At 51.6% G+C, this 22,554-nt stretch overlaps 6 protein-coding genes across 6 annotated transcripts; 2 read left to right on the top strand and 4 right to left on the bottom strand.

The window, feature by feature from the left end:
* On the top strand, positions 1-416 carry T310_9384 (uncharacterized protein; the record flags this gene model as incomplete). The annotated part of the gene is made up of 1 exon (XM_013468174.1): positions 1-416. A coding segment is annotated over one exon (416 nt), but the record flags the coding sequence as incomplete, so codon positions are not given.
* Positions 417-963: 547 nt separating this feature from the next.
* Positions 964-6,018, bottom strand: T310_9383 (Zinc/cadmium resistance protein; the record flags this gene model as incomplete). The annotated part of the gene is made up of 7 exons (XM_013468173.1): positions 964-997; positions 1,136-3,243; positions 3,747-3,816; positions 4,121-5,598; positions 5,660-5,746; positions 5,826-5,872; positions 5,940-6,018. The coding sequence occupies 7 exons, from the start codon at positions 6,016-6,018 to the stop codon at positions 964-966; spliced, it is 3,903 nt and encodes a 1,300-aa protein (XP_013323627.1).
* A 661-nt stretch (positions 6,019-6,679) lies between these two features.
* T310_9382 (uncharacterized protein) lies at positions 6,680-8,225 on the bottom strand (the record flags this gene model as incomplete). Its single annotated transcript, XM_013468172.1, has 5 exons — positions 6,680-6,719; positions 6,937-6,985; positions 7,215-7,317; positions 7,394-7,962; positions 7,994-8,225. The coding sequence occupies 5 exons, from the start codon at positions 8,223-8,225 to the stop codon at positions 6,680-6,682; spliced, it is 993 nt and encodes a 330-aa protein (XP_013323626.1).
* Positions 8,226-10,240: 2,015 nt separating this feature from the next.
* On the bottom strand, positions 10,241-14,485 carry T310_9381 (Myosin ATPase; the record flags this gene model as incomplete). Its single annotated transcript, XM_013468171.1, has 9 exons — positions 10,241-10,638; positions 10,707-11,254; positions 11,303-11,553; positions 11,607-11,698; positions 11,754-13,448; positions 13,510-13,992; positions 14,048-14,093; positions 14,123-14,410; positions 14,483-14,485. The coding sequence occupies 9 exons, from the start codon at positions 14,483-14,485 to the stop codon at positions 10,241-10,243; spliced, it is 3,804 nt and encodes a 1,267-aa protein (XP_013323625.1).
* A 993-nt stretch (positions 14,486-15,478) lies between these two features.
* Positions 15,479-17,406, bottom strand: T310_9380 (OPA3 domain protein; the record flags this gene model as incomplete). Its single annotated transcript, XM_013468170.1, has 5 exons — positions 15,479-15,836; positions 15,906-16,173; positions 16,364-16,386; positions 16,462-16,476; positions 16,757-17,406. The coding sequence occupies 5 exons, from the start codon at positions 17,404-17,406 to the stop codon at positions 15,479-15,481; spliced, it is 1,314 nt and encodes a 437-aa protein (XP_013323624.1).
* Positions 17,407-18,440: 1,034 nt separating this feature from the next.
* On the top strand, positions 18,441-22,027 carry T310_9379 (Polo kinase; the record flags this gene model as incomplete). Its single annotated transcript, XM_013468169.1, has 4 exons — positions 18,441-18,752; positions 18,809-19,251; positions 19,307-21,389; positions 21,449-22,027. The coding sequence occupies 4 exons, from the start codon at positions 18,441-18,443 to the stop codon at positions 22,025-22,027; spliced, it is 3,417 nt and encodes a 1,138-aa protein (XP_013323623.1).
* Positions 22,028-22,554: the final 527 nt, after the last annotated feature.

The raw sequence follows: 22,554 nt of genomic DNA, 5'->3' as shown, positions 1-22,554 counted from the left end.
CCTCGTCACTACAGCAGCAAGCAACTGCAGTCAAGAAGCTTATAGAAAAAGGCCAAATAAGTCCTTCAAGTCCATTTAATCAGGCATTTGATCAAATCACAAAGGCTTGCGAATCTACAATGATCCAAGTGGCGATAATGAAGAAGCAATACCAGGATTTATTCGCTGCGCATGAGAAGGAGAAGCAAAAGCGTCAAAGATCCAAGAAGAAGATACACCATGAAGGAGGAATTACTAGAGAAGAAGCGCAGGATCTCATGAGGTCAAGAGATCAAGTTGTCGAACCTCCAGCCAATGATCCTCCGCAGTCTCAATTACCGGCCTCTCAACCACGCCAACGTGCGCCACAGAAGTGCAGTAACTGTGGTATTGTGGGCCATACTAGAGTTAGATGTCCTGAACGTACTACAACTTAATTTTTGTATATAATTGCCATGTTGGGTAGAGAATTCAGCTTCAATTTCTATATAGGAGACGCGTTCGGAGGTGGTGTCCGGCTCGGTGGTGTGTCCGGCTCGGGGGTGGATTACGTTAGATAGATAATCGATCTTTTCAACCTGTTGTTAGCAGATCAGGACTTCTGAATTCAATTCAGGACTCGGGGGGGAAAAATGACAGAAATGACAAAAAGACAACAAAAAAAAAACAATGGCAATTTATGAGAAACAACCAAACCCGTGAGAATTAGCTAGTTACATATATGTATCAACAAGCAACGTGACCTGATCCTGTCATGTCGTTTTTTTATTATCTCAGTTATATATATGACACCATTTGCTTCATTGGCACGAGCGTTACGTGTCGTTTGGAATCTCGCCATGCATTTCTTCAAATATATATATAACGCATATATATAAGCTATCGGCCTTGAGGCTCATACCAAAAGAAAAAAAAACCATCCCCTTCATCTATCTGTAGCAAACACTGTTAAAAAGGATGGTAGATTGGATGGATGGATGCCTTTTAAGCAAATATCCCTGAATAATGCTCTGCTGTGCTATGCCCATGATATATATTTATATTTATATACACCTAAGCAGGTGCAAGAAAAAAAAACAATGCTAATAGCCACGCTTGCTCTTGCTCAAATATACAAACGAATATCAAGAAAAACTCCATCGCCTGAGGCGCTTACCACCTCCATATCAACCACAAATAGTAAGGCAGCACAACGACAGCGACATGTTTCACCGAACGCACAAATTCCTCCCACGCGGACGCTGGGCCAGACCGGTGGCGACTGGGCTTCCACTTCTCGCCGTCGGCGCGCTTCCAGTCGTGATACCGCTGCGTACTGCTGTGGACGTCGTCGTCCTGGCTATAGTACCTTGCCGAGTGGAGGTCCTCTGCGTTCTTCGCCTCTCGAATCAAGCCCCGGCTCGACAGCCGTGGTTCCAGCTCGGCTGAACACGACGTCGAGCTGGAAACGCTGGTCGACGGCGAGCCTGAACCAGCCGACGGGGAATGGAAGACACGGCGTTCGGTATAAGGCAGAGTGGCCTCGACTGCAGAAGGCTTGTTGCCATCTAGCAGAAAAGTAACAACCACCGACCTGATCAGAAGCACAACCAAGGTCAACACGAAGAGACTTCCGTATCGAATAAAGACAGACAGCTGGTCCGGAAGCAGACAGAGGTGATTCTGCAAGGTCGGTGACGACGAGCCCCCGTCGAGCGGCCGTCCCGTGTCCGGATCGATCGGATTCCACAGGGTCGTCATGAGGAACCCTGGCCGCCGGACTCCCATCGCCCATGACAGGCTTTTCACGGTGATCTCTTTCGGAGAGCCGCTGAACTCCCGATGGGCGATCTCGCAGTAGTCGTGATCATCCCCCGAGTAGATATGGGCGATTTCGGGGCCGACCTTCGAGATCAGCTCGTTCGAAATGGCTGGGGTCAGCACATTCTGGTACTGATATCCCCCGTGGATTTTCAACGCGTTCTGTTCGTCCTCCTCCGGATACGGATCCGTCGAGGAAGGTGGATACCGCTCGCGCAGCGGACCACAAGGGGTCGCTGGCTTTCGGTACAGAGGAACATGAGTCAGGAGAATGGTAGGAAATCCGGGAGAGAGGACTTCTCTCATCTGGTAAACCGTATTCACGGACGGGTCAACGACACCAGCGCGAAAGACGTAACCTTCGCTCTGGTTGCGCAACAACCGCAGCTCCTCGGTCTCGAGCCGGGCCTTCTGCGCTTTCACGCCGTTCAAAAAGTCCTCGGTCGCGCTCCAGATTTGGGCATTGGGCTGGTGTCCATCCCCCGCCCCGTTGCCCGAGCTGCCCGTCTCCGGGTCCGGCTGGTCCATCGCACTGAGGGAGACGGTATCGACCGAGACAAACGTGTGATTGCCGACGATATCAATGCGATTCCCGCGTCCAAAATACGCCTGAAACCGCCGACGGACGGGATCCTGGATACCATTCCCGAATCCCAGGTCGTGATTCCCCGGTAAGCTGGCGACCAGCTTGCGGCCTCGCGGGTCGGCGCCAGAACGCGCCTTTCTCTCATTCCACGTACGGAAGAAGATCCTCGCAAACCGGTCGTATTCCTTCAGCCAGAACTTATCTCCGTATTTCTTGTAACGCTTGTCCGGGCTGGAGCTCGTGCTCGTCGCCCATTCTCTGCCTCCGTCGAAGAGGTCTCCCAAGAAGAATACCGTGTCGGGTACGAGGGTGTTCTCTATCGACGAAAAGGCCCGCCTGAGATATTGATCCGTATAAAGCACTGTCAACGTCGACAGAGGCCACGGCCGGCCCGGGTACGTATGAGGATCGACCAACTGGGGGTCCGCGACGAATACGACGTGATGGGGAGCGGCATTCGGAGGCTGGAATAGAACAGTTAGAATCCTACTTGGTCCAGGTAATAAAAAGGGACAGTTGCTTGACTCACCCATCTCTCCCACGTCTCCCACAAGCAGCTCGAGACGCTTTCCCAGAAGACGGTCCTCTCCCCCCACCTCAGCGTGACGATCCATATCAAGATCAGGAGGTTCGCGACGCAGAATGCGCGCCGCACAAGCGACCTCAGTTCCTGCCAGAACCCACTCCGGTCCGCTCTCCTCCTGCCGCCATACCCGAAGCGATTCTGAATGTCGGCGATCCAGTCCTGCACCTCCGTCGGAAGGGCATCTAGCACCCGAGCTAACAAACTGGGCGGTTCGACGATATGGTTCCGGTAGGACGAGCGAGGCGGCATGGCAGCGCCGGGGCTGCCGTGGGGATACGCGTAGCTCATCGATCTAGTATCTCAGCAGCAGTCGTATTCGGTGGATTATTAGAAAAGACTGTCGAGATAATATCCAGCCGCATTTCGTGACTAATGGACAAACGAGTGTGGACACATTGCGGAGAGTCTACACTGCCGAGACAGGGTCGCAGTTTCTCAGCAAAACGAGGGATGGTCAATTCTGTCGAGATTACAACAAGACAGCAAGAATCCGGTCCATGGAGAGACCGGAAGTAAGATGGAGATGAGATATTAGGGCGTTCAGGCCAGCAGTGGAGAACAGCAACTGATCAGACGAGAACGCGCGGCCGAGGCATCGAGATGGGGGAATTTCCCTGACTAAGCCGATCCAGGCAAGACGCTTGGCTGCCCACAGCCATCAATGATCAATCAGAACCAGCCGCAGAAGAATTAATATTCCTTCTCTTCTGCTATTAATAGTAGATGTAGTCATGCTCAATATCAATACTGAAATACTCCGCAACCGTCTTGGTATTACCTAGAAACTATACTAACTCCATCGTGACAAACAACTCTAGTGGCTAGCCAGGAAGCTTCAGCACCATGGTATTGATATGGATAATATCTATCTACGATTAGTTACTAGGGACAGTGGATTCCCGCCATCTGACAGCCCGACACTGCTCTCTCCTCCCATCGAAACGGTTCTGCATAGAAACCAGCGCGTCGACGGACTCTCTATGAACCCAGATCCTAAATCTACAGATCATGCCATGAAAAACCGATGCCAAACCGAACCCACGCCGAAACATCCTCCGGAGAATGGTAGTAACAAAGTAACAATACCGATCGGCTAAGACTAAACACGATTAGGTGGAAATAACGGGTAGGAAGAAGCGTAGAAGAAGACAAAAAAGAAATCAAATCACTTGTTGTTCGGCTTCGGGCAACACTGGCCTCCTCCACGACACTCATCACCGCATTCGAGGAGGCAAGCACTTGGTTCGTCCCGGAAACTCGCTGCACGGCTGGGGAGCATGGTGCTGGAGACATCGCCGTCCCCGCTTCCCGGTCGACTGATCAGCTGCCCGTAGGTGTCCTCCGTATCACTGTCGGTGGTGAACTCGGGCTGGATAGTCGAGGAATGGATGCCGTAGGCATGCAGACACTTGCGCACCTGTCTCGCCAGACGCATATAGCGCTCAGAGCCTTCGTCCTTGATCTGGCAGTCGATCTTGATGTGCAATGAGGCCACCAACTTGGTGTCGCTCAACTGCCACACATGCAGATGGTGGCAGCTGACGACCCCTGGCAGTCGCTCGATGTCTTCCTTGATATGGTCAATGCTCATGCCCGCCGGCACCGCCTGCAGCAGGATCCGCGACGCCGCCTGGCACAGCGGGATGGCGGAGCAGAGAATGATGACCGTAATAACCAACGAAATGCCCGGGTCCACATAGTATCGCCAGTCGTAGTCCGTGAGCCAGATGACCAACGCGGACGCAATAACACCAATATTTCCCAGGGCGTCGCCCATGACATGCAAGAAGACTCCCTTCATGTTTAGGTCCCCATGAGAGTGGCCCTTCTTGTCGCCGGTCTTCGGCTGAGCGTGGTAATGAGTGCCGTGCACATCGGAATCTAACGACTTGCGAGGCTTGGGAGTGGCTGTGGCCGTTTCATCCGTGTAGTTGGCCGCACGATCCTTGTGTCGCAGCAGGTTCGACCGCTCCGAAACAGGCGCTGCAACCCCTTCGCCTTGGCTGTCCTCTTCCGACTCCAGACTCTCCTCATCGTCAAAGCGACTGGCCGCGATGATGTCCTGCCAGCGGGTGGCCGGGTGGACGTGGATATTGTCCAGACTGCCGAAGCCGCGGGGACGAGATCCGCTGAGACGGCGCGACTGCCGGTGATGAATCTCGCCTTCTCTGGTTCTGCGGGGAGCCACAGGTGTAGGCTCGGCCACGGTAGAACTGGTCTCATCGGTCCTGGTAAATCGACGCACGCGATCCCCGTAAGGTTGCGGGCCTTCGCCGACATCAGGCCCATCCGATCGACGGACGCCGACCACATTCTCGGGCATGACACTGGCGACGGTGCCCCGTTGGTCGGCCATTTGGGGCGTGCTCTGCTCCTCGCCGTAACCCTGCTCTGCCGCGTCCAGGTCTCCCTTGGCTCCGTGCGGATGGCCATGGTCGTGACCGTGACCGTGGGAATGGTCATGGAAGAGGACCAGGCCCAGGATATTCGACAACAGACCGAAGCACCCCACGACGCAGACCAGCTTCGGGTTCTTTACTTCCTGGGGCTCGACCAGCCGTTGGATGGCCTCGAGAAAGATGGACATGCACAGGGCGACCAGAAAGACCCCATTGATCAACGCACCCAATGTCTCCGCTCGTTGCCACTGCATTCACGATCCTCGCGTTAGGAATATCCTCTAGATAGAGGGACTAAGCGGGACTCACGCCGTATGTGTACATCTTCGAATTGGTTTCCCGGTTGGCAACCTTGACGGCCCATAATCCGACAATCAAGGACAGGACATCATTTAACTATAGAATAGAATTAGCCGGTCGATTGTTCGACACACGAGAACACTGTAAACCGCAGAAACAATGGATCGACACGTACCATGTGAAAGGAATCAGCAACAAGGGCGAGGGAGTGAACGGCATAGCCTGGGCATCGGAGTCAGCAAAACGACACCGCCTCTTGCAGCAACGACCAGGATTGACCGCAACGCACCGACAACCAGCTCCAGCAGGAAGAACAGCGTATCGATCACCAGCAGGGTAATGATTCTGGTGGACTTGGACAAGGCCATGGCTGCGTCAAGAGCCGACGGGCGCGCCCCAGGCGCGGAAAGGCGACAGAAAGCAAATCAGGACTGTGCACTAGCGCATATGGTTCGCGGCGGGGATTCGATCTGGCGTTGTCGCAGGGAATGGATGGGAAGAGGCGAAGAAAAGAGAGAGCGGAGGGCGATGCGATAGGCAGAGAGGAAGATTTTTGGTTTGGGGTCGGATTTTTGTCGCCCCTCAATCGACCGGCTGGTTCCTTTCGTTTCCGACGGCGAGCGGAGAGTCGACGTAATAAGGCAGCTCCGCCTTAAGTCACGCGTGGCGTGAGCAGGGCCGCCGTGGTCCGGCCGTTGCTAAAATCACTAATTACTGTAAATCCTGCAGTGAATCAATAATGTATTATTCTAGTGACCCTGTCTTCCTGCACTGACAAACGCATTGTGCTGAGCATTCTTTGTGCGCATGCCTGTGCATTTTTTCCTGTTAGCGCGCCCTGAAGGTTCAGAGGATTGCCCTCTGCTCCACTGGAATGTCCCAACAGTTGAGCAGCCCTACTAAAAGCCTGAACAAGGGCAAAAGGAGAGAAGAAAAGTTTTTTTTTTTAAAAAAAAAATTTCTTGGCATATATATGAGCATAAAAGTACTCTGAGTCCCTATATCTTCTACCAGAGATGCAAGATCTTATCAATCAGGAGCATCTGCATAGGTGGGGCTCATCACCTTGCTATAAAAACAGTAACAGTAACTTGTGTTTGCAAAATTAGAAACAGACTGCGTATTAGTAAGAGAGATGGTGAGAATATGGCAGTCTATAGCGTAAGGAAATGGGTGGGAGCCCCTAGATAAAAACTGGTATAGTAATGTACTGTACAAAGTCTTTGGCATCCAGCAGTATTTCTGCAGACTAAGTGACTGATAGAGAATGTTGATAAAAGGCTTACACATGAACCCGGAGTATTGCTTCAGCTAATACTACTCTTTTAAAGATTACTGCAAGCAAAAAAAAAGTATCATGCCAAATCATACACAGGGAATTCTTCCATTTATACGTTGCAACTATAACAAATATGTACGGGTCGCCGTAAATACTAAACACAATGCTTCGTCATACTCATTTCCTGTGAACTGCAATCATTGCCCATTGCCAATATGCAAGGTGTCTTCCAATGCCTTGAAATGTCATGTTTTTAGAAAAACTTGCTGGCAAGGCTCAGCAGACCCGCCGGACCACCGGTCCCTCCCAGTCCGTTGCCTTGACCCTTCATGTACATCTTGAAGGCCAATTCGGCAGCCTTGTTGATGGCAGATTGCTTGTCGCCGCTCTACAGAACCAACAGTCAGATCGCAAATCACTTCTGGCGAAAAACACAGACCAATTCCAGGATTGGCGCGACTTACCACACTACCAGAGCTGTTCTGCTGCTCCCAGAGCTTCGCTGCCTGCGACATGGCCAGCCCAATCAGCTCGTTCTTGTCAGTGCCCGACGACCCTCCCGAGGTGAACAGCTTCAGCGCCTGCATGGCGGCCCCGGCTCCTAGGGTGTTGGAGTCGTGCTTGCGGCCCTCGCCGCCGCCGCTGCCGCCGTACAGCGACTGGTGAGCGCTGACCATGTGGCTCTCGTCAATGTCCTCGTTCGAGAAGCGGCCCTGGTTCTGCTTCAAGAAGTTCAGAGCCTCGCTGAAGAACGAGGAGGCACCTGAACTGCTGTCGCTGCCGTGGTGTCCTTGGGCGTGGTGCAGGGCAGAAGAGAAGTCATCGCTGCCTCCGTAGCCACCGCTGCTATGACCGTGGCCTTCGGGTCTTCCACTTCCGTACGAAGGGCGCTCATCACCGTATCCTCCGCTGGAGTATCCTCCTTCCGGCCGACCACCACCGTAGGATGGACGGTCATCGCCATATCCACTGCTGTGGTGACCGTGAGGGCGCTCCTCACCATACTCCCCCACTGGAGTACTCTCCCTCAGGTCTTCCACCACCGTAGGATAGACGCTCCTCACCATATCCTCCTGATGGACGGTCATCACCGTATCTTCCGCTGGAGTATCCTCCTTCCGGCCGACCGCTGTAGCCATCAGCACCGCTGCCGCCGTGGTGGTGTCCATGGTGGTGACGACCTTCCTCGGAGTATCCGCCCGAGTAACCGCCCTCCTGTCTACCACCGCCATAGCTGCCGCCGCTGCCGTATTCAGCGGAGTAGTTACCACCGTAGTCGTCACGGCTGTAGGACATTGTTATGCAACACTGGAGAGAAAGGCACGGAGTCTGTAACTGGGATAGGAATTGTTTGTCAGAGAAAAAAAGCAAAAAATAAACAAACAAATCAATCAATTGAGCAATGATGAGCAAAGAAAGATCAAAACTTACCAGTTATTTATATCTTTATTGACGAAGGGAGATGCTCTAGAGAGAGAACTGAGAGGGAGTAGACAACACTGTGGCGGTGCAACGCTGTTGGCGGGGTATCGGAGGCTGAGGCCGCGCAATGATGCGGGGCAAGCCGCAGCGAATCACATGACGATTGGCTGGTGGGCGTCGATCGAAATTAGAACGATGGACAAGGACGTTACCTTGTACGTCATAGGAGGAAATCACTGCTGGATACATGTACTGTACATGTATCTACACAGTAGACCAATGGCAGAGACCTGCGCTGTTAACGCTGAGATGCGCTTAACAGCCAGATTCGTGGGTCGTTCTGGAAGTTGTGTTCTATGTCGAGATCGGGAAGTTCTGCACTCTGATTGGTCGAGGAGTCGGAAGGAATATCCATGGATGGGAACCCAGTACGGAGTACCACAGGAATTATCTACCCTTCTGACCCATCTATGAAGTAGACAGATTGTGCTCAGACAGTGTTTATTCAGCAGAAGGTACATGTACGTACAATATATGTGCAGTACTTACACAGACTCCAGGCAACTCTCGCATAGATGACAAGAACAAAAACCTGGTATATCCCCTCTATTATAATGGAAATAACACTTTTTGCTGATAATTTCTACGGACGGGCATGTGATTGGTCAGTTTTGCTTATTCAGCACCTGTCTGTAGAAATTATGTAAGCATACCACAACAAAAACTAGGAGCTGGGTATAGGCTTTATACTGGTACCCCTACAGATTTTTATACTGGGACCCCTACAGGCTTAATATTGGAACCCTTATAGGCTTCATGCTGGCACCCCTATAGGCTTACATTGGAACCCCTATAGGCTTCCCTACAGGCTTTATACTGGCACCTTTAAAGGCTTTATGCTGGCTCCCTATAGGCTTTATATAGGCTTACGTTATAGTTATGCGGAGGGCCGAAGGTCCAGAGGATTTATAGGCATTAGAAAGCCTAGGTGTTCTTTACCCTTCAAGCCTAGACGAGCGGAGCGAGTCGTTAAAGGCTTGTATCTATATATCTATGCAGAAGACTTTCCACTTGTTCAGGCGCGCTTCCTGGCCATATCCTCTGTCCCAGAACTACCCAAGGGAACATAACATTGTTGGTGTCGATAACACAATGCTACAACTATAAACCAAGAATCTGTATTTTTTTTCTCCAGTAGTACCTAATTTTAAACAAATAATAATACCTGCAGGAAGGCAACTCCACCCAGTTAGTTAGTTAATATTGAGATAGACGGTACTCTCTACCGACGTTACTAACCCTTCAAGCAGATAGATGCGTTTGTTAGATTCATTGTCGTTGTCAATACTGTGCTATGCTCGCTCGCTCACTACATCCTTACCTTATGCAGACAGAGAGACAGACAGAGAACACTTCTGGCTAACTTTTATCGAGGATAAAAAAAGGAAAGGGAAGGAAAGTTTGTGCAAAGAAAAAAAAAGATCCATACAAGATCTCCCAATAATGGACAAGACAGACAACCCGCCAGGAAGATAGACAGACAGGGATCGACTCGACAGTAAATAGCCCACCCCGCCGGAATTGGAATTCTAAACTCGAAAAAAAAAAGAACAATTCGAATGGAGTAGGGTCCTGCGAAATAGAGCCTACAGCCGGATGCAACACATTGCTTGCAACCCATAACCAAGAACAAAGTCACATGCGGGTATGAGATGTATGTCAGTATTACAAAGTAAAGTCATCAACCAACAGACGACAGTGCAGGTATCTTGCACTGTGAAAGCGCTCCACTAGAGAAAAAAAAAGTCTAAAGACAAAATGACGTGAAAACTATGAACCTCCGCACAGCATAAGATTCATCACCCTATTTATTTCCTTTATTGACAGCCTCACCAGTCGTCGTCGTCGTCCTGTGAACCTCGCATAGCACTCTGGCGCTGTCTCAACGCCTCGGCAAGGCCTCCCGCGAGGCTGGCATTCGATGCACTGTTCGGGGTTGCCCGTCCACTTCCTCCAGACGAGTCTTGCGAGTTCATGCTCACAGCGCTATCGCGTGCGGGCGGTGCAAGGGGCTTCCCTCTTGCGGCCGGTCTCTTCGCGGGAGGCGCCGGCGGAGTCGGCTTCGCCTTCGCTGCCGCCGCCGCTGCAGCGCCATTTGTCGTTGCCTTGGGCGCTGGCGGCGGAGGTGGTGGCGCCGGTTTAGGTGCAGGGGCAACCTGCTCCTCCAGGTAGGCTTGTGGAGTCCATCCTTGAGCATTCGTCTCCATGTTCATACACAGCCACCATCCTGTTCATCGTCAGCAACCATCACTCCCAAACTCTTCTTACTTAGCCTCAAGAAATATGAAAACTTACCATTTCCTTCCTTGGAAATGATCTGGACGATTTCTCCAGCACGGATCGAAAGCTCGTTGGATTGGTCACTGGTGAAGTCATAGAGCACCTTGGCGGTAGGCTTCTTAGCCGGAGGAGCGGCAGGTGGTGGCGGCGGAGGTGCGCGAACTGACGTCTGCGAAGCTGCTGACGGGGTGCGGTTGTGAGATGCTGCCACCGCGGCGACAGGCTGGGGTACGGGCCGTGCCTGGGCAGCCGCTGCTGCTGCGGGCTGGGGAGTCGGCTGAGGCGCCGGCTGGGGTGTAGGTTTGGCAGCGGTGCCATTTGGACGGTTTCCGCTGAGCTTCGAAGGGCCACCTCCAGGCCCACCAGGACGTAGCAGTTTGCCTTTCGTGACGGGCCTGGCAGCAACCTGTTTGGGTCTGGGAGTTGGCTTCGAAACGGAGTCGGGAGGTTCACCCGGTCCTGTATGAATGGTGCCGCTCTTATACGTGTCGTCGCGAGGGACGGCAGGGTCTTTGACGGCCTTGACGGTGGCTAGCTTGCCTGGCTTCTTGTTGTATTCAATCCTGGAGCATTGTCAGCGCTGCAGTGCATAATGCACCGGATGTACGTACGTTTCGCCAATCTTCAAGTTCAGCTGCCCGCGCAAAGCGTTGGTGAGGTGAGTGAAGAACTCGGTCTTGAATACACAGCTGATGAGAGGGTCGGGTTCTTGCTGGGAGCCGACGACAATGGCAAACCAGTCGTCCTTCAAGTTCGAAGTGCTGACACATTTGATGGCACCAACAGGAATCGTTCGCTCCGAGGAGATCGTCAACTGGTTGTTCACGATGCTCTGCACGATTATGTAGACATGTCTGCTGGTCTATTGAATAATTAGCAGCCGTTTGTAGGCCTCATAATTTCAGTTATACGCACCAGGACAAGGATACGAGGCATCGGTTTGCTCGATCGACCGAACTTGGAGACTAGCAGTTCACAGCGGCATGAGAAAAGAATAGGGTCCGAACCTAGATGGACTGTTAGCGAGCCGTACCAAAACAAATTGAGAAGATCGCCTCTCACCGATGCCGGCGCTGCTACGAATTATTTCCCCTGGTCCGCCCTTGTTACCAACGCCAATGTAGTCTCCCATGAATCTGCGCGAGCCCAGAAGACTCATGCGCCGTCGCTCTTTCTTGCCCTGGAGCACCTGGTGGCCTTGGTCACGCAATTTGATATATTCCAAGCCACCAGTGACGCGGCGCCAGAACCGCTGGATGCGGATAGCGCACTCTGTGCGATAACGCAGGTAATTACGCCATGCTCGCTGGATGCGGATGGCCATATTGTGCCAGTAGCGATCACGCATATGTTCCAGAGCAAAAAGCGTCTCGGGGGTCTTGATGAACGCTTTTGTAACACCCATCTGGTATTCCTCGGGAGGAATGCCAACGTCTTTCAAGATCTGGCGGGCTCCAGATTCTGCATCTCCTGTCCAAATGTAGTCACCAGCATACGACGTGTGCTTTGACAAGAGATAGAATCGCTCCACGAACTTGTCGAAAGTCTGACGGTATGCGAACCCGGCTCGTCGGATACGCACGTTCTCCTGAAGACCGAGATATTTGATTTGGTGCAGCACATTAGCCTCATTGTATTTCTTGGGGGACTTATTGTCGTTGGGCTTGATAGTCCGGATGTACGACGGTTGGCATCTCATTAGTGTGTCAACCAGATCATTGGCAGATGCCTTGATCTTGTCACCAGCCGTGGGCGGGCGTCTCTTGTCATCCTGATTAACCTGGTTGGGGAACAGGGTATGTAAGAAGTGGTTGCTGCTAGAGTCCACCAGGTTGAGCAGGTCCTTCAACAACTGATCCTTGTTCTTGTCGGTCATGCCCTCGACAGTGTAGGTGACATCTCCAGCATAGTGCTTGATAATGAACTGGCCCTGGCGATTCTCAAAGTTAGGATTCTGCGAGAGGAAGTTCAGCCTCCCCACGAAGGTCTGGTCGGCAGCAGCGGAGTCTGCGTGAGCAGTGGCGCAGGCGTCGTTGAGCGCCGCGAACACACCGGGTGGACGCTTATCCTCAATCAGCGAGCACACCACCTTGTTGTCGAAATAGCTAATCGGAGTCCATTTGATCTGCTCCCGAGCGTACTCCTCCTGCTCCGCTTTCAGCGTCAACTGAATGAAAATCTGCTGCAGTTTCTCGTTGACGTAGTTGATACACAGTTGCTCGAATGAGTTCTTTTCGAAAATCTCAAACCCGTAGATATCGAGGATACCAATGGAGTTGGCCACCGCGCCCTTTGCGGTCAGCGAGTTGTTGAGTCGTTCCACTATCCAATCGAAAAGATTGAAGTAGATCGCTTTCGCAAGGGCATCCCGGACCGCGAGTGCCTGAACCGTGTTCAACGGAACTTCATAGACTGAGCCCCTTCGGCCTCCCCGAGCAGTCTCCATGATCCGTACAGTGAGAGCTTTGTTAACCTGTTCGGGAGCGACTTCGAGAAGATAGGCGACGAAATCCACCACAGATTGATCGGTAATCGACGCGTTGGTGTGGTCGTCCTCAACGAACTGAATATTTCCCAACCACAAGATTGCAGCCAACATGCGGAAGATGTTGTCCTGCTCAGCTTGACTCAACCCAATGATTCTCATGGCTTCAAGGACATCTTTGAAATCGGCAACATCATCTATGCCCGGAACATCGAGACATTTTGAGCGGCTCGTATAGAGATATGACTGTGGTTGTTGAATCCCAAAGTTGTCTGGAGAGGAGAGCTCACATTAGCACAATACTACTCCTGATAGAGAATGGACACTACTGACCTCGATAGTTCTGTGGCGCAGCCTTGGTAAGCTGGTAGAAGATGTGGAAATTCCGCTCGTTTGTGATCTGGCCAACGACTCTGGACTTCTCCAGGAGATAGTTGGTGATCTTTGCGCCAATAGGCTCGCCATTGCTATTGAATTCCAGCTCCAGATACTTTCCGAAACGGGACGAATTATTGTTGCGCAGTGTCTTCGCATTTCCAAAGGACTCCAGAAGAGGATTGGTAGCTAAGACCATGTCCTTCGTCTGCTGAATGGACGAATCGCTACCTCCCGAGACGCTCGCGATGTACTGCATCAACCGCTTGGCGGCCTCGGTCTTCCCTGCTCCGGATTCACCAGAGATAATCACGCACTGGTTATCCTTGTATGCTTTCATATTGTAATAGGCGGATTCGGCGACTGCAAAGACATGGGGCGGAACTTCAAGTCGGTTCTTGCCCCGGTACGATTGGAGGACTTGGTCGGTGTAAATCCCCACTGTAAACGTGTTAGGACTGTACAATCGAACTAGGAGACATATGCGGGCACTTACAATCTCGAAACGGGTTAACCGATACCAACACATGGCCGATATATGTCTGTCGCGACCGGATTAGCATGAACTGACCAACAGAGGGGACTTTAACCCGCGTTTCCCCAGAGGGCCACCCACGTATATCTCTCCATGCTCAAAGCGGAGTTTGAGGTTCTCGTTGATAGCCTCGTTGGACACCTTGCTCAGCAAGGTAAGATCTGACACACCAATTTCCTTCTTCTTGGTGCTCTCGAAAACGGCCTTCTTGACCTGAGGCTTTCCCCCGGTCTGTCGTCCATCGCCAACGTCGGCTTGTTGAGCCTTGGAGCGGCCGAAGCCACGGCTCTTCTTCTCACCACCGGCGGGACGTCGGGATTGACCCTAAAAGAACAGAGAACAAAGTTAGCATTGGAGGTGATCACTTTTGGCAGTTGGCGGTAATGCATCGCTCACCATCTTTCATCCACACGAGATGCTGCGCCCAGATGTCACAGCCGAATCTGACGTATCAGTTCCACAGTGGTATCTCCTGGGCGCACGGTGCAGCAGGAGAAATAACACGGGTAATTTTGCGGCTGAGCCAGGGGCTCACAAAAGTCTCATTCCAGGGAATTTGGGGCAGTATCAACAGCACAGGGCGGTTGACACAGAGAAAGGTGAGTAGAGCAGAGAACGTGAGGGAAGGATCTCACAGTTGGGCTCCTCTCTCTGCGCCTGTTCTCCCGCAGTGGGACTGCACTGACAGATGATGCAGCACGAATAGCGGGTGCTTAGCAGGCTGCGCCACACGTGTTGTGGCGCCCCGGTTCCGGGCTGCCGACGCGTCACCTTTTCTGTGCTCTTCCCCTCTGCAATGGGGCTGGTGAATTGCCCCTCTTTGTTTGGTTTGCTCGGCTGTGCCTGCGCGGCTAGAAGCGCAGCGGAACGTGACGATTTTAATTAAATGCCGCTGCCTAGCTGTGGCTGGTGGGGACATAAAGAGCCTGCTCAGTCAAGATGTCACTCAATAACCAGATGGGTCTGCCAAAGAAGTTCAAGAAATAATACACAATTTCAGAAAGAGATAAAAAAAAGGATTTGCACTGCACGATTACTTGGAACTCCATGGTGGAGGCATTATTACTTCAATGACAGATAACTGCATTCTGTACACTCACGTGGTCCAATTATATTTGCTCGCATGACAATCCACGCGCGAAATGACAAATGATGAGATGCCTTAGTCCCATGCAACACCCATTAGAGAAAGCTAGGATTTCATGAAGATAGCAAATAAAAAGGAAAATGAAAGCTCACAACTCCCCACCTATGCGATTTTGGTGGGTAGGAATTTTACAACTCCTGCGGATTGAACCAAAGACAGGATACAGACAATCATAAATTCATGAAACTATCTAGCACAGCACAGGAGAAGAAGGAAAGATTTGATACCACAAACTCCAGCGCATCCTAACCACAAATCCACTCTCGTTCCCAGAACTCGACGATATTGCTCGCAGTCCCTTCCCCAAGGTAGTCCGTCAAGAGCTGACGACCTTCCGGCGTCCTGACGGCGCTGCTCAAGGCGCTCAATGACGGGAACAAATCACTCAGGACGTTAATATCATGCTGCGAGAGTGATTGGGAGGGACTGTTCGCAGTTACATGGCCGAGGAGAGACAATGCCGATGAAGATGTGGGAAAAGAGCTGAGCTGGCTCGGTGCACGCGCAAGAACCTCCAAGTATTCGCGAATGGATGCAAAGAGAGTGGAGGGCTCTGAAACCGGGATGATGGGGACGGCTGGAATGGAAAGTGACTCGAAGAGACTAGAAATGAAGACATAACCAGAGTCAGTCATGGATACCAATTGTGAGTTTGTCAGATGGCTCGCCTACAGTACTTGCAAAGACATCAAACCGCCCAATTTGCATCTCCCACTGGCACTGTTCAACGCTTCTTCGGATTGAAGGAAAACAATGGCAAGGTTGGAGTTACCAAAGCTCTTTCCTAGCAGAGAGAATCTTTCGACTCGAGCAAGTATGTTTTGTCGATTGATGTCCTCGAGTGAAGAAGGCGTGACGAGAATAACGCGAAGCTCCTGTGAGCCCTTCTGCTGGCTGCCCAGAGGGCGAAAAACAAAGTCATGCGTTTCAAGGTACGATTCTGTGTATTGTTAATGAGTTGCATCGACATCTACTAGGATCAGATCGACCTTGTAGTTTCGTGTCCGTTTCCGATTCCACAACAGGTCCAAGAACTCTCCACACGGGGCGAGTTCGGAGGGAAGAACAGAACATGGCTGGTGTTTCTTAATGTACAGTACAAACGTCTGCTGCGTATTTCTTCAACTCACGGAGAGTCTCATTGATCATGAACCTGACAAGTTTCTATGTACAGCATAGAAATGTAGTAAATCTTTAAGACATCCAGCACCACACCAAGAAGAGATACCTTAGCTCACATGACCTAGGCGGCAAGTAAGAGTGATGAGCAATAATATATTGTACAGAGAGAGGAAAAGGAGAGTGGCAGTAGATCGGTAAAATATTTTAGGAAATAACCATCCTGATTGAATATTTTCATCAAATGCAAAAGGGTATCAGGGGAATAGCAGAGCCACACCCAGCTGTGGCAATTCTAGAAAGAACTCGTACTTAAAAAAGATCAGGAGTCTTTGGATGACGACCCTGCTTGAGGTGATCCCTTGGAAGGAGGTGTTATGGGATGGGTTGATGACTTCGCTGACGAAGACTTCGGCTCCTGCACGCCCTGAGGTTCACCGACGGCTCCATTTCCGGGCTGAGGGGCCTGATCAGCCTTCTCTGAAGAGAAAAGGGCCCGGATCCGTGACACCAAACCCTGCTCTTTGGCTTTCTCTTCCTCCTCTTCTTGTTCTTCTTCCCATACTTCACGGGGAAGCACGCGTTTCATCTCTTTGACCGAATGCTTCCCATATTGAGCCTTGAGCTCCAGCAGCTCCTTCTCTAATGCAGCCAAGGCTTTCCTGGCAGCCTTCTCCGACTGTTCCAATTCATTCAGCCTATCCTGAACGTCCTCCCGATGAGTTGTCTCCTTTCTCCTGGATCTCCACGACTCGAAAACGATCAGACCACCGGCCACCAGGAACAAGAAAGCCTCGCTGATAAAGTTGGCACCCGTGTCAATCGCTTTGGCTTCAGATAATGGCCGAATCCGTGGTAGAGGTCTCTGTTTTGCAGCTTCAATGGCCTTCTCCTTTGCTTTTGCCGCGGCAGCCTCTTCTGCCTTCGTTTCGGCTTCTGTTTTCACTGTGGGAACCGTCGACTGGTGTTTCTTCGCCTCCGCCTCAGCTGCTTCTTTGGCAGCCTGTCTTTCAATGGCTGCATTGTCTCGAAGAAGGCCCAACCGTAAGCGCATGTCGACTCGGTGGAGAGCCTGGGCGAAAGAAACGCACATCCGCCGGAAGCGCTCATGTTCGCGGGCCTGGGCTTTTATTTGATTCTTCACAATGTCAGCAAATCGGTACCAGTATCATGGAAGGTATCGTGTTGTGTCGCATACTGCAATAGGCTTTGATAGGGTGCGGATAAGCAAAGAAGAGAGCTTTAGAGTGAGCGACATAGCTGTGGTTCAGAAAGCGGGGGAGGGTAGAAGAACGCCAACAAACACCTGAAAAAAACAAACACCTGAAAATTGCAAGACAATTCACGCCATAAAAGGGAATATAATTGGAGTAAATGACCAGATCAACGCCATCAGAACGGCTGAATGGATGGTTTGGGACGTATAGGCACCCGACAAGACACTGTGCCGCTGCGATGGATGATGACTCGAAGGAAGCGATCGGCCCGAGCGGGCTGACGGAATGACATCGGAGGCAGGGAACACGAACCAATCAGAATCGCTGCCCTCACAAAGTGGGCCAGTTGTCCATGACGCTGCGGGAGAAACGGTTGTTCCGGAGGCCGGGTCCCGTGTTGACACATTTCCTGATTCAGTAGTAAACTTCCCAGCCACCGCCTGACGACTGTTATTGTTATCAGTTGCACCGCAAGAAGTGACGTCCATTGACACCCTGCACTCTCGATGGGGAAGAAGAGTTTTGTGCAGTGCTGAGCTTCTTGTTTGTCGCTTATGCGCATTGTTCGAGGCTTCGTATTTTGGTAAGGACTATCCTCATTCTTTATTCCAGTGACGTGCAAAGTGCAAAAAATGCCCTGCACTTCAGATAATCCTCAGTTGCTAACAACATATCTGCACTATATCACAATAGACATAATACATCTAATACGGCATACGAGATACCCGCTGCGTTCGTCTTGTCACGGTCTGCTACCAGAGTTTACGACGTTACGGCTTTTTGCATCTCCGGTCTATGGGCTTTTGAGGAGAATACCCAGTGCGCCAATTCCCAGTCAACCTAAAAAAACACTGCCATCCCTGGGATTGCGATGGAAGCGCTGTCCCCTCGTTCAACCAATCTCCCGATCAAGAAAAAGGAATCAGAAACTCGTCAAAAGGTGGATCCCAACGCGCCTGCGGCCGCTCCGGCCCAAAAGCCAGCACCCTCGAAAGTCCATGCGCCGCCGCCACCCCCGATTGTGACGGAGCCAGGCGAGGATGGAGAGAGGTACTCGACGGGCCAGTTTTTGGGGAAGGGGGGATTTGCGGTCTGCTATGAAGGGAAGCTTCTGCGCAATGGGCGGGTCTTTGCGATGAAGGTGGTAAAATCGGAGATGCATCAGAAAAAGATGGCAGAAAAGGTTTGTCTTTCAGGCTTTGATCTCATGGCGGATGATTAATTGACATCGCACCCCAGTTTCGCACCGAACTCGAGATTCATTCTAAAATGCGACACCCCAACATTGTCCGATTCTACCGCGCCTTTGCGTTTGAGCAATGCACCTACGTTATTCTGGAGTTATGTCCGAACGGGTCCGTCATGGATATGGTCAAGAAAAGAAAGTGCTTGTCGCTGCCAGAAGTCAGGCGCTTCATGATCCAACTCTGCGGGGCTGTGAAATACTTGCACAAGCGATTGGTGGCACACCGGGATCTGAAGATGGGTAATCTGTTTTTGGATCACAACATGAATATTAAAGTGGGCGACTTTGGCTTGGCCGCGATGATTCTGTCAGAGAAGGACGAGAGAAGGAGACAAACTCTTTGCGGAACTCCCAACTATATCGCTCCCGAGGTCATCGACAAAAGCAAGGGTGGGCACAACCAAAAGGTGGACATCTGGTCCTTGGGAGTGATTTGGTAAATCCCCGTCCCACAGCCGTCCTCGATGTTCACGGGCTAATATGTATCACAGTTTCGCAATGCTCACCGGCTATCCTCCATTCCAATCAAAGACCCAAGAAGAGATTTATAAGAAAGTCAGGAACTTGAATTACGTCTGGCCAAAAGATTCCGAGTGTGGCAACCACATACCCGAAGAAGCAAAGAGCCTCGTTAGCTCTTGTCTGAATCTGGCTGAAGATGAGCGACCTCTGCCTGACGATATTGTCGACCATGATTTCTTCAACATGTACGACGGATGTATTCCCCGGCAGCTGGATCCCTCATGCCGCCATACGAAGCCGGTCTGGCTTAGAGCGGAGGAGCCTCGAGGCGACCGAATGATTGGTGGCTACAGCTTGGAATACGATGAAAAATACCTGAGCAAGGCAGCGCATATCAAAGATCCGAGAGAACGATATCTCTTCTGTAAAGCAGAGTTTTATACTGAATGTGGTGTAGGTCGAAAGCCAGATGGGTCGTACCGCAAATGCGCGGGCAAAAATGCCTCCAAGACTGCGTTATCTGAGACCCTGCTGGAGCAGGACAGGAAACTTTCTCCCATCATCCCGTTGCCGCCGGATTTTGTGTATAGGTATCCTGTTAGTCTTGATGGCGATTGGAGTGTACCCGATAACGAAGTGCCTCTCAAGGAGCGCAACAACGACTCTGGTTCGGATGATAGCTACGAAACCATGCCACACAGCACTGATCTTAAAGGTGATTCTGCCTCACTTGCCCGAACGCAGGCAGCCCTCGCCGCCGCACAGCTGCGGCGCATGGAATCGCAACCACAAAGTCATGCGGCTACCCTTCGGCAACAAGCACTGCCCATGCGTGGGCCAAGCAGGAACGTCGGGACAACCCGCAGTGCACAGGAAACCGCTGCAGCCATGAGAAGAGCCATCAACACTCAAGACTTTGTTCCGGATTCTTCTGCAAGAGGGCTGGCGCAACGACCTGTGCGTGTTCCACGAGGAGTTGCGGCGTCGTATTCTGCTTCCATTCGCGATCTCGACCGGCTTGTCGCTCCTCCAATGCCCAAGTCTGAGAGTGTTTCCAGCAACTTCACAATGGGCAAGACACGCTCACAGTCACGGCGTCAGCTTGAGTCTGCTGCCTCTGAAAGACCTCCTGATCCACCCGTTGCGAGAGAGGAAGAACAGCCCCCTCCTTCTCGCGGAAATCCAGACAGAGATGAACTGCGGCCGGAACCGCCCGCATCCAGGGTGACACGAGCACCATCGAGAGGAAAGGAGGACATCAGGCCGACAGGGGAAGGTTTTCAGACCCAGAGGGGAGACCAAAACTTGCAGAAGGGCCCGCAAGGCACAAACAGAACAGGCTCCTCTGGAAACAAGCCACGCTCGACGCTCGGTCTGAGCCCCCTTATCCATTCCAGCGAGGAATTCGAGCTGATGCAAGGGTCCTCACCGGAAGAAGTTGTCATGGACATCAAAGTGCTGCTCAAGAATCTGACACCAACGTCATCTCGTCGAGCATACAGGCCGCAAGCGAGACGCAGACCACATACATACGTTATCAAATGGGTCGACTATACGAACCGCTATGGAATTGGTTATGTCCTGGACGACGGCAGTGTAGGGTGCGTCTTTAAAGCAGAGAATGGCCAGCCTGCGAGCTGCGTTGTCGTTCGGGATGGCGAGAGACATATCCGCCGCAAGGCACGGAGCCAGGAGAACCGCGATGGACAATCCGCTTATTCTGAGGCGGACCAGCTGGTTCCCCGGAACGGCAAGCCCGTGGAATTTTACGAGAACTGTGATAATGGACCTCCTGAATGTCGCGGGATTCGAAGAGTCCTCGTGCAACCGACAGTGTTCGAAGTAAAACCGTCCAGCAGTGGCTCTGGTGGGCTGGGCGTTAAGGTCAAGACGGGCTCTAGCATGGAGTACGCGAGGTCTGAGGCGGAGAAAGTGAAACGGGTCAAGCTGGTAGATCAATTTGGGAAATACATGATTGGTTCTTTGGGCAGACATGGGGATGAAGAAATTGACGACGATGCGCTTTCGACGAGAAGCTCCGGTCAGTACATCAAGTTCTACCAGCGTTTGGGGAATGTTGGCGTTTGGGGGTTTGGGGATGGTGCTTTCCAGGTAGGTCTTACGTCTGAGATGGATTTCCGTCAATTGTTGATTGCTGACTCCGTGTTCAGTTTAATTTCCCCGACCACACCAAGCTGGTGATTTCCCATGGCAGCAGTCGAGGCGCATCGCCCTGGATAGACTTCTACCATCTTTCTCCGTCTGCAGCTCGCTACCTCAGCGCGAAGGGGAAGATGCATCCCACTGGATTTGATACCCGCGCCGTAGCGTCAGATGAGGCAGCGACCTTTCTGGCCGTTGCGAGCGCACCGCCTGAAGCAGCCACGGACGAGCGATTACGGGAAGTTCTGGAGGCTAACTTGTTCCTGCAGAAGATGGACTTTGTGAGAAACGTTCTGAGCGGCTGGATCCGCTATGGTCGACTGGGCGGGCGGCCACGGCCGTCTGCTGCCAGAGTTGACAGCGATGGCAACAGCTACACTGAACATCCGCCGGAGATATACTGGGACGGCCCGCAGGAGCGTCCATCCGGGAATGGAGGGAAGTATGTGTGGGTGACGGTGGGTGCGCAAGGAGGCGATGGCGAGTACGTGTGCTATACGCCCAATAATATGCAGCCTGAGCAGGGGTCCAGAAGAGCAGAGGCCAGACCTGGCGAGGAAGCAGGGGCATCAAGAGGACGACATTGATGAGAGGGGATGACAATCAATACCTATTAGCTTTGTTTGTCATGAACCGTTTACGACTTGTTTTGTTTCTGTTTCGGTTTTCCAGGCAGTTGGTGTACAAGATACCCGCGAAGTTTTGCGTCTAATACCTACCTGGGTTGGTATACTGACTGTTCGGTATTGATTAGCTGTCTGCCTCTTCTATTTTCTATTTAATGTTCCTTTCGGTTTTGCGTTGTGTTATCTTGCATTAGGTTAGGTGTTTTGGAATGATTGCTCTTGCTAGAAGTAATAGCAATGTGTAATGGTTTCATTGGCTTTCCTTTGCATTGTCAGTGTATGGCTTTTTTTTTATTGACTTCTCAAGATAAGTGTATACATCGCATTGTAATTTAATAATTAAGGAAAGAATGTCTTGAAGAGAGCTAAGACAAGAATCGCTCTCTCAACCTTGATCAATATAACAGACAGAAAAGAAATAAATACACGATTTATTTGTAAAGATAGATGATACCTCACTTTTGGTCATGGTCATGGGCACCTCTGCT

The sequence above is a fragment of the Rasamsonia emersonii genome (genome assembly GCF_000968595.1).
Source record: "Rasamsonia emersonii CBS 393.64 chromosome Unknown ctg1118621762114, whole genome shotgun sequence".
In the NCBI taxonomy this organism is placed as follows: domain Eukaryota; kingdom Fungi; phylum Ascomycota; class Eurotiomycetes; order Eurotiales; family Trichocomaceae; genus Rasamsonia; species Rasamsonia emersonii.
Note: the sequence above shows the minus strand (reverse complement) of the source record. Positions and strands in the feature narration are given on the sequence as shown.